Genomic DNA, 11,359 nt, shown 5'->3' with positions numbered 1-11,359 from the left:
TCCTTTTTCTTCTAGATATGAAGTTATTCTCGAATCCACAGATACTAGTGCGAGCTTTGAAACATGGAAAGAAAGAATTCTTGAAAACATTGTTAATTACAACAAAGAGGGGTCTAATTGGAAAGTGTTTAAAACTTTAAAAATAGATATTAACATGATTAGTTACACTCCTCTTACTGCCTCGTCCTATATTGAACTTCCTGATGACTTGAAAAATAAAAAGGCGATTATCAATATGAAAAACAAAGACGATCAATGCTTTAAATGGTCTATCGTTAGAGCTCTGAATCTAAAGAATAGAGATAATGAAAGAATCGACGAAGACTTGATGCTAAAATCGGAAGAGTGGAAATGGGTAGGACTTGATTTCCCCTTCAAGTTTAATCAAATCGACAAATTTGAAAAAATTAATCCAGGCATTAGCATCCACGTTTTTCGATATGAAAACAAAAAACCTTACCCTTTAAAAATATCTAAATATTCAGATCGAAAGCATAGTGTTGATTTGCTTCTCATTTCAAACGAGGAAACGAATCATTATTGTCTCATTAAAAGTTTAAGTCGATTGCTTTCATCACAAACATCATCACACCAACATAAAAAACATTATTGTAGAAATTGCTTGCAAGGTTTCAACTCTGAAGAATTGCTTCTTAAAAATTGGTCTTACTGCGTAGAACATGATTCTTGTCGAATTGAGCTCCCTAAAAAAAGACGACAAATGGAACTCTCATCGACCTGTTGTAGTTAAAAAAATACAACAGGTCGATGAGAAACTACCGAGGAGCTGGAAACTACCGAGGATCTGCTCATAAAAAATGCCACTTGGATTATCAAATTCCAAAATTCTTCCCTGTGGTCTTTCACAATTTGTCTGGTTATGATAGCCATTTGTTTATTAAAAAATTAGCTGGAAAATTAAACTGTATTCCCAATAACGAAGATTATAACATTAGCTTTTCAAAACAAGTCAAAATGGGCAAGTGGAAAGATGAAAAAGGAAAAACGCAAGACGTATGGCGAGAATTAAGGTTTATTGACAGCTTCAGATTCATGGCCTCTAGTCTAGACAGTTTGTCTAAAAATAATTGACTAATGATCAATACAAAAACGTTTCCAAATATTATTCTGGAAAGCAGTTTGAACTATTGCGTAAAAAAGGTGTTTACCCTTACGATTGGTTAGACTCGATTAAAAAGTTTTATGAAACGCAATTACCATCGAAGAGTTCTTCTCCAAGCTCAACGATAAAAATATTGAAAAAGAAGATTATGCGCATGCTCAAAACATTTGGAACGAATTTGGATGCAAAACGTTTAAAGATTACCACGACCTTTACAACGTGTCTGACGTCTTGATTCTAGTAGATGTTCTTGAAAATTTCAGAGACGTATGCATGAATCACTATGGACTAGACCCTGCTTGGTATTACACCTCCCCAGGTTTGGCTTGGGACGCTTGCTTAAAAATGACAAAGATAGGATTGGAGTTATTGAGCGATCCTGATATGCTTCTCATGGTTCAAAAATGAATACGTGATGGAATAAGCGTGATCTCAAACCATCTAAATTCATCCAATATTTAGACGCTAACAATCTATACGGATGAGCGTAAGCCTCTTCCTACTCACGGATTTGAATGGATGGCTGAAGACAAACTTTTAAACTGGAAAAACATTCCATGTCTATTAGAGGTTGATTTGGAATACCCTAAACATCTTCACGATGAACACAATGATTATCCTTTAGCTCCTGAGTGAATGACTCTCAACAAAGTCGACAAACTTATTCCGAATTTAAACCATAAAAAGAATTATGTTATCCACCATGTCAACTTAAAACTATACAAACGATTAGGTCTAAACATTACAAAAATTCATCGAGGCGTTAAGTTCGAAGAAAGACCTTGGATGAAAGAATACATTGATCGTAACACCGATTTAAGAACAAAGGCCACTAACGACTTTGAAAAGGACTTTTTCAAGCTTATGAACAACTCCGTCTTTGGAAAAACGATGGAAAACATTGAAAAACATGTAGACGTAAGACTGATGACTCAAGAAGAAGAAGCTATTAAGTTGTCAAAAAAGCCTAATTTCGAAAGTAGAACCATTTTTGATGAAAACTTGATCGCTGTTCATTTGAAGAAAACAAAGTTAGTTTACAACAAACCTATTTACTTAGGAATGTGCATCTTGGATTTAAGCAAGACTCTCATGTTCGAACACCATTACGACTACATGAAACCAAAATACAACGATCGTGCTCAATTGTTGATGACCGACACGGACTCTCTTATCTACGAAATCGAAACTGAAGATTTTTATAAAGATATTGCTGAGGATGTTGAAAGCCGATTTGATACAAGCGACTTTAATAAAAACCATCAAGCCGTTCAAAACGTGAGATTTAAAGTGGGAGCAAATAAAAAGGTCATTGGCATGTTCAGAGACGAAACAGGAGGAAAACAAATTGAAGAGTTTGTTTGGCTTAGACCTAAGCTCTATTCTTACAAGATTCCTGAAGAAAAAGAACATAAAAAGTGCAAAAGTGTTAAGAAAAGCGTTGTTGAAAAGAAGATAGAACATCAGGACTACAAAGACTGCTTAATGAATGGAAAAGAAAAGTTTGCAAAAATGAACATTATTTGATCTCATAAGCATGAGATTTACACTGAAGAGATTAACAAAGTAGCACTCAGCGCTGAAGATGACAAAAGAATCATTTTAGAAGACGGAATTCACACCTTGGCTATTGGACATTATAAAAACAAGGTTTGTTTTAAATTACTTGATTATGATAAGCTTTTTGGTACGGATGACATTGAAATTTTAGGACCACCAACCACTGAAAATTTAGACAATTATGCCAAGTTTTTATGATGATGACATTGAAATTTTAGGAATTACAGCTACTAAGAATAAACCTGAAGAAACCATCACATTTGATTTTGGAGTCACTCTTTAGGTCCGGATAAGTAATACTGACTTATGATTTACTTAAGCAAATAATAATATGAATATCACTTTACTCAAGAATAAAATATTAAAGCACTTTGACATTAAAGCTGCAAAAGACATGGGAAACAAGTTGAAAACTGAAAAAGCTTTCTTTTTTCTAAAAACCATTCATCTCGTTAAAAGGTATGAAGACATTCTACGAACAAAAATTCCTTTTGAAGAAATGGATAAATTTAGAGCTGAAAAAGAAGACATTCAAAGACAATACTTTCAAATGGCGATAAAACTTGTCCATTCTAAAAAGTGGACTCATATTAAAATTGAGCAAAAACCAATCTACTTTTATAAATGCAAATACTGCTCCAATGATGACCCTAAACATTTTGAGATGGACGATTATAATAAAAAGATTTGCTTAAAATACTCTTGTCAACAGGATACTCTAAACATTAAAATAGAGTTCTATCACTCCAATATAAATAGACTAAGTTTGTCAAGAATTATCCATTTCCAAGAATGCATCAAACAGTACAATGGAAAGCAAAATTGCAAAGTTCAAAAAGAAGTCTTTGATAAGCTTGAAAGCAAATTTCAAGCTTTAAACCTTCTAGTGGACTCCAATGAAAAAAGCATCAAATATTCTAAAATTACTAAAGAGCATATACTCATCTTCTTAAAGCAACTGGGGTTTTCCAATCACTATGAAATTTCATGTACACTAAATCCAAGCAAAAGATAATATATCTGATTATCCGAGTTGATACCCTTTATACCCTTGTGACATCAAAGGGTTAGAGAAGTGAGTAAACTTTACTGCTGAATACGCATGTCCCAAAGTCCTTTCACTACTACTTAAAGAAAAACCAAAGCCGATCCTATTTTACAAATACTTACTTAGTTGCCACTAATACATAGCGTGTCACATGATAGAGCCGAAAATATTTATTCTCGAAAATATCACCGAAATATTTCATAACCGAACAATTTAGAACCGAAAAGTAGGCGTCCTATGATTCAACCGAATCCTAAATTTCAATTTAGAACCGAATATGAGAAATTTATAACACAACCGAAAATATTCACGAAAAAATTTAGAACCGAAATAATTTCAATCGAATTTTCAATCGAAATGTCATAAATGTATTTAGAACCGAAAAAACTTCGATCGAATTTTCGATCGAAATGTCATAAATGTATATAGAACCGAAAAAACTTCGATCGAATTTTCGATCGAAAGTCATTAATGATTTTAGAACCGAAGTTCATTGAAAAGGTTCACAATCGAAAGTTCTAGCACCGAATTATTTTAGTTTTACAATATCAGAGGCAAAACCCTTATATTTCCTATTTTTTAATGATAGATTTTTTGTGTTTTTTAAGCCAACTAAAGAAATTGGAACTTATCTGGGTTAGCAACCATCGAGTTTAATTGAAACTAATTGGTGGTATTGGTTAAATTAATACATTGATAAAGTTGAAGGAATTCCTTCATTATTTTATCTGAAGGTTGCATATTAAAATCACCAATTAGAATATAATATATATGTATATATATGATCTATATGCAATTTACAATATTAAATAATGAAACAGTTCCTCTAACTGAGACACAAAAACATTTAAAAAGTTTTCAATTTCTGAACGACAAATTGGACATCTTTTGTTTCTGTCATTTACAAGGATATCTGAACACCGAAGACAGATACAAAAGTGTCTACACGGCAGAACAACAACTTCTAAAGAAAGTGCAAGGCATATCTTGCACAATGTCTCCGCAGGCCTGGTCTCTTGTTGATAATTCTGAACATTTGCTTGTGGATTTTCGTCCTAAAATTAAACTTCAAAATTGAAATGAGATAAAAACATTCTGATGGTACCGTTACAATATAAAAATTATACTACATCAATTTTTATGTTTTCGTCCAAAAACAAAAAATTTGCTGTAGTATAATGATAATGTTGTCTAATCACCCTATCCAAGTATCAAAATATTTAACTGAAACGTTTACTACACCAAATTATTTCATTTTCAGAATTACTTTATGATGCGCATGAGTTTTGACAATTTATTTTACCTGCTCTTGTTCTGTATCTCCCATTGATGTGAGTTTGATGTCATTAAAGAAGAAAGCTGAAGCCTCAAGAAACTTTGTTGTAATCCACTCTCCTGTGGAAAGTTTTTCTTCATAACTTTGTAACCGTTCAAAAGGTCAAACTCTCTCTCTTCTTTGTCCTCTTCGAGATTGATGACCATTTTTTGATTGGTTGAGTTCCAGTTCTGCACAAATTTAAATAGTGCAATTGTGAAATTATGATAGCTAATTTATATTTTGATTTGCACCAATCAGAATGGATCCTAATACCTTAATGGATTACAAAATAAATCTAGTTACTTTGTTATGAGTTTAATCAATGGAATTTAGCCTGTACAATATTCATTCAAATATGGCAATACTTGATGATATATATTGTCTAGAAACCTGCAGACACTAGGGTGAGCTAACACCCTAGTGTAGTGCTTCCGAGACATTGTTGGTTCTGAATTGAAGTCCATGCACAGAAAAAAAAGCTGGGGTTTGTGTTGTCATCCAATACTTCTCAAAGTAATACAAAAACTTTCTCATTTTTTCACGAGTTTAAATCTTAGCGAATCGACTCATCTCTGTTTTGAGTAAATCTACTTCTGCTCTGATGAGAACACCAGGCAAGAGGCACATGGCAACAAATTTCCGGCCCTACCTCCTAATTGCAGGGTTGTTGATGTACTCAGATTAAAGACCAACGGCTTTGATTTTTCTCAAAATTGCCTGGCCATAATGGAACCAGCAACCAGTCAATCATACTTCAGGGAAGAGACCTTCAAGGCACTGCCTATTGCTGCTTCCATAGTCAGCCATAGAAATTGTGGTTGAAAGTCACTTGAAAGTTCCTTAATTTTTCTAAATATGGCGATGTAAATACCTTCTTTTCTCCCAGTCATAAGTACATGAATTACAGGAAAGACAATGTCACAATGCATAATGGAGATGTTTAGTAGTTGACCTCCTTTAAAGATGCTAGGAACAACGCGAAATGTTGCATCAATGAAAATAGTTGTAGAGCCTGAAAAAAACAAAAAAATTTGTAAGAGTACTGAAAAATATTAAAAAAATAGAATATTCTGAGCAAGGTAAGGTTAAAAGATGTTAAATGAATTTCTAGAAAAGTTTCATAAAAAGTCATCAATTTTGAGCTAAATTACTGTGCTACCTGAGAGTATTTGTAGTAGTGCTGATGAACAAAACAGTATGGCCAACTGGTCTTCAAATATGGTGATTTCTTTCAGAATGTTGTTAAATGGATTTGGTTCAGATATTGCCAATACTGCTCCTTCTACGCTGTTGGGATTTGCACTGTACTGAGTTTTACTTGCACCACGAAGTATCTGTTCCCAATTTAAGTAGGATAAAGAACTTTTAACATTTTCAGGATAGTCTTGAATCATTTCCATATAAATCTGGCGTAATGGAATTTGTGTAGTTGCAGCTTTCAGTCTCATTTTTTCCAGCGCTTCCAAATGGCTAAAGTCTTCTGTTTTGGAATCACAAGAGTGGCCTCGTATTGTCTCAAGTAAATCACTTCCTTCGCGTATTTTTGCAGTTCCAACACACAGTTGATAGCTTTTGCATTTTAAATAAATGTAACCTTTGTAATTCTTGTTTTTTAAATAGCAATTATTCCCAGCTATGTAGAGGAATGAATTTCTTCTTTTACCTTCAACTTTTTGATATTCCATTCTGTTGTTATTATTCCACCAACTACGAGATGTTTTTGAAAATAAACAAAGTTATTTTTCAATTTCTTATGTAAGACTGTATTTCAAACAGCAAGCGCTTTAAACTTATATTACAAAAGTATAAAACTTATAAAATTTATAAACGCTAAAATAATTCGGTGCTAGAACTTTCGATTGTAAACCTTTTGGCGAACTAGTCTTTCGCAACCCCCTTTTTTATGATTGATTCTGATAGAGAATTTTATGCTGATTAAGAATCGTATAAAAACATAGGTCTCAAAATCAACGGAAAGTGCTCTAATCTGAAGTTGACAGTACAAAAATATACGACAAATCCCTAATATTCGCCATCTTGAATAAACTAATTTTACGATTGATTTTGTTTTCAAAGCAAAACATTGACCTGGTTTTTACTATAAAAAAGTGTTTTTTGACGCGAATGCACTTTCGAGTGTAATCAGACAGACAGGCGAGCTATAAAGCATGTTACTCTTGTGAAACATGTAATTTCTTCTTGTGAATTTTAATTTTATAACAGAATTTTAAACTATTTTTTCAGTAAAAATTGTTACCTAACATATAAAGCCTAAAGTTTGCGTGTACTTTAAACAAATCTAGTTTTGATCCGAATCACAGCAAGTTTTGCACAAATCCCTCATTTTACCAAGAAAAGATCATCGGCTGCTTTTCGTCCCAGAATTTTGACCCTAATGGAGGTACTTTATTTACTAGGATTCCCCTAATTTACTACACTGGATACCCCTAGAAGGCAAAATCTCACAAAGTATCTGTAGCAAAAGTTGTAATTGTGACTTTTCTATGAAATCTTTTTAAGTATATTTTGGAGATTTTCTTTTTTATCTCGGGGAGCGCCGGAAACTAACCAGCTAGTTATTGTTTAAAAAGGCAATTGAAAAGAACTTTCATCAAGTAGTAAAAATGGGATTCCTAAATATTCTTTGCAAAATTGTTTTTAATTAATTTGTGTAAATATGAAAATAGCCGTTTTTGAAATCCTCGGCATGAACTGTAAGTGTATGTTACGTTCGATGCACACAAAAAGCTATAAATGGTAGCAGTCAAACAGGATATGCTGTAACAACCTGATCCCAAAGTGAAAAAACCGATGTTCGGGAAATCTCTGCATTCACATAAATTCGGATAAATAATCAATACCATTTCGCAGTTAGTTGGCCCCATCATTGATTTAAACTTAGATTTGGCTCGACACCACATAGCTTCCACGTGGTTTGTTGTCACGCCTGTCTGCGGATCTACAAAATTGAGGGTATGGTTAACGGTCCCATGTAAATATGCAGGAGCTTGCATATCATTATATGCTCTCCACATGTCACTCCAAACAATAGAACCAGGAAGTATCCATTGATGTATAATTGGAATCAATGTTGCAGCATCGCGATTTTGGACAGGAACTAAAAAGCCTTTCTTTGTTGCAGGTTTATACCCACCAAATATCCACTGCTGCGGGATTATTCTAATAACTTGATATTTTCTTCGACAGAAAATAGATTCATCTACTTTAACAATACACCCTTTTTTGTAATTGATTCCAATCAACAATCGTGTCATCGCTTCCAATATTTAGTTCTTGCCTTTGTAGTAGAAAAATGCGGGCTCTGGCGCACGGGTACTTTTTCATACTTAAGCCAGCCTACAGATTTTCATACTTAAGCCAGCCTACAGATTTTCAGCATACAGATTCTGGCGCATGAGATGAAAAATTTTCGTAATAATTAAAAAGTGGGAGTAAAAGTCCATCCTAGTTCTCGGATTAGATGATAGCAATTTTTATCATGCATCTTTTTATTATCTCTTGCTTTAGGGAAAGAAAAGTTTTCAATTTTGCAAGTATGATTTCTGTTTCTTAATAGTTGAAAGAGCATATATTGAGCGCTGATGAAATTTTTTCTATTGATTTCTTTTGGCATGTCTTTTCTGTAGTAATGATCATAGAGAGAAGAGAATTTTATATAGTCTTTAATGATTTGTTCTTCTAAGTGATCAATGTCATTAATTTTTTTACCAGTCAACACAAAATAAATATAGTTTACATTTTCATAGTGATTAGAGAAGCCAAGTTGCTTTAAGAAGATGAGTATATGCTCTCTGTTAATTTTGTAATATTCCTTGCTTTTTTTATCAGAGTCTACTAGAAGGTTTAAGGCTTGAAATTTTCTTTTAAGTTTATCAAAGACTTCTTTTGGAACAGAGAATTTTTGTTTTCCATTGTACTGTTTGATGTATTCTCGAAAATGTGCAAATCTTGACGAGCTTAACCTATTTATGCTTGATTGATAGTACTCTGTGTTAATGTTGAGAGTATCTTGCAGGCATGAGCATATTAAGCAAAACTTTTGACGAGTATCATTCATATCAAACTGTTTAGGATCGTCATTGGAGCAGTATTTGCATTTAAAAAAGGTTATAGGCTTTAACACTATTTTAATATGACCCCACTTTTTAGAGTGAACAAGCTTTGCAGCTATTTGAGTGTATTGCCAACGAATGTTTTCTTTCTCATATTTAAATTTATCCATTTCCTCAAAGGGTAATTTTGTCTGTAGAATGTCTTCATAACTTTGAATGAGATGAATGGTTTTTGGAAAAAAGAAAGCTTTTTCAGTTTTAATCTTTTTAAAGTTTTCTATGCTTTTAGCAGCTTCAATATCAAACTGCTTTAATATTTTATTGTTGAGTAAAGTGATATTCATGCTTTGAATATCTTAATTAAATCATAAGTCATATAGGAACTCCAAATATAAATGTTTTGTTAGGTTTATTATTAGTACTTCCTAAAATTTCAATGTCTTCATTGAAAAATTGGTCATAATCAATCCTATCTTTGTAGTGTCCAATAGCTAAGGTGCTGATTTTATCTTCAAAAATGATCCTTTTATCATCGTTAGCGCTGAGTGTGACTTTGTTGATTTCTTCTGTGTAAACATCGTGAAAATGGGATCGGAAGACGTTCATGGTTGCAAACTTTCTTTTCTTATCCATTAAGCAGTTAAAATAATCTTGATGTTTGATGTGATTTTTAACGACGCTATTTTTGACTCCTTTGCATCTTTTTTCTTCTTTTTCAAGGATCTTGTAAGAGTAGAGTTTTGGTCTCAACCCAACAAACTCATTAATTTGCTTGCCAGCAGTCTCGTCTTTGAACATATCAATAACCTTTTTATTTAAACCTACTTTGAACCCAACATTTTCAAGAGCAGGATGGTTTTCAGGAAAGTCGCTTGTGTCAAATTTGCTTTCAACGTCGCAAGCAATGTCTTGATAAAAATCTTCCGTTTCAATTTCGTAAAAGAGCGAGCCTGTGTCGGTCATTAATAATTTTGCTCGATCACCGTATTTAGGCTTCATGTAGTCATAGTGGTGTTCAAACATCAAAATCTTGCTGATGTAGAGAATGCACATTCCTAAGTAAATGGGTTTGTTGTAAACCAACTTTTTTCTCTTCATGTGAACCGCAATTAAGTTTTCATCAAAAATGGTAAAGCTTTCGAATTGAGTTTTTTTGGATAATTTTAAGGCTTCTTTTTCTGCAGTGACAAGTTTAACGTCAACATGATTTTCGATGTTTTCCAAGGTTTTCCAAACACGGAGTTGTTCATGAGTTTGAAAAATTCCTTATCAGATTCGCAGGTAGCTTCTGCTCTCTTATCAGTGTTGAAGTCGATGTATTTTTTCATCCAAGGTTTTTCTCTAAAGGTGAAACCTCGATGAATTTTGGTAATGATCAATCCCATTCGTTCATTTTAGGTTATCGTGATAGACGACGTATTACTTTTTAGGGTTTAAACTTGGAACCAGCTTTTCCACTTTCCCAATGGGCATTCTTTCAGGGGCTAAAGGGTAATCGATGTGTTTGTCGTGAAGGTGATCAGGATAGTCTAAATCGACTTCAAGAATGCATGGCATGGATTTCCAATGGGTGAGTTCGTCTTCAGTTATCCATTTGAATCCTCCAACGGGAAGAGGTTTGCTCATTGCCCATCCGTACAAGTTGTTAGCGTCTAAGTACTGGATGATTTTTGATGGCTTTGATGGATCATAGGAATCACCCATGTATTTGCTATTAGCAGTTCCAAGCCGGTTGGAGATCATGCTGATCCTTCCTCGAATTCCTTTTTGAACCATGCGAAGCATATCAGGATCGCTCAGAAGTTCTATTTTAGCTTTAGTCATTTTATAGCAAGCGTCCATACCAAGTCCAGGACAGGTGTAATACCAAGCGGGGTCTTGACCCTAATATTTCATGCATACGTCTCTGAAACTTTCAATAACATCAGCAAGTATCAGCACTTGTGAAACGTTGTACAGCTCGTGATAGTCTTTAAACGTGATGCATTCAAATTCATTCCAAACGTTTTGAGCATGCGCATAGTCTTTATCTTCTATTTCAGTGTCATCCAGTTTGGAGTAGAATGCTTTTTTAGGTGGCAATGCTGTTTCGGAAAACTTTTCAATGGAGTCCACCCATTCGTAAGGGTAAACGCCTTTTTTCCTTATCAAATCAAACTGTTTTTTTTCTTTGTAATATTCGACCACGTTTTTGCATTGGTCATCGTTTAGATTTTTAGACAGTTTGTCTAATTTGA

At 33.7% G+C, this 11,359-nt stretch overlaps 1 protein-coding gene and 1 pseudogene across 1 annotated transcript; one reads left to right on the top strand and one right to left on the bottom strand.

Moving 5' to 3' along the window:
* The first annotated feature begins 1,759 nt into the window (after positions 1–1,759).
* LOC149885330 (uncharacterized) lies at positions 1,760–2,650 on the top strand. Its single transcript, XM_090094667.1, has one exon. The coding sequence runs from the start codon at positions 1,760–1,762 to the stop codon at positions 2,648–2,650; it is 891 nt and encodes a 296-aa protein (XP_089950793.1).
* A 1,878-nt stretch (positions 2,651–4,528) lies between these two features.
* On the bottom strand, positions 4,529–5,978 carry LOC149885329 (uncharacterized; annotated as a pseudogene).
* Between the last annotated feature and the right edge of the window lie 5,381 nt (positions 5,979–11,359).

The sequence above is a fragment of the Hydra viridissima genome, unplaced genomic scaffold (genome assembly GCF_058129835.1).
Source record: "Hydra viridissima isolate aposymbiotic clone 2 unplaced genomic scaffold, HvirCarnegie_v1 scaffold_8, whole genome shotgun sequence".
NCBI lineage: Eukaryota > Metazoa > Cnidaria > Hydrozoa > Anthoathecata > Hydridae > Hydra > Hydra viridissima.
The sequence above is the reverse complement of the archived record's forward strand: the minus strand, read 5'-3'. Positions and strand labels throughout refer to the sequence as shown.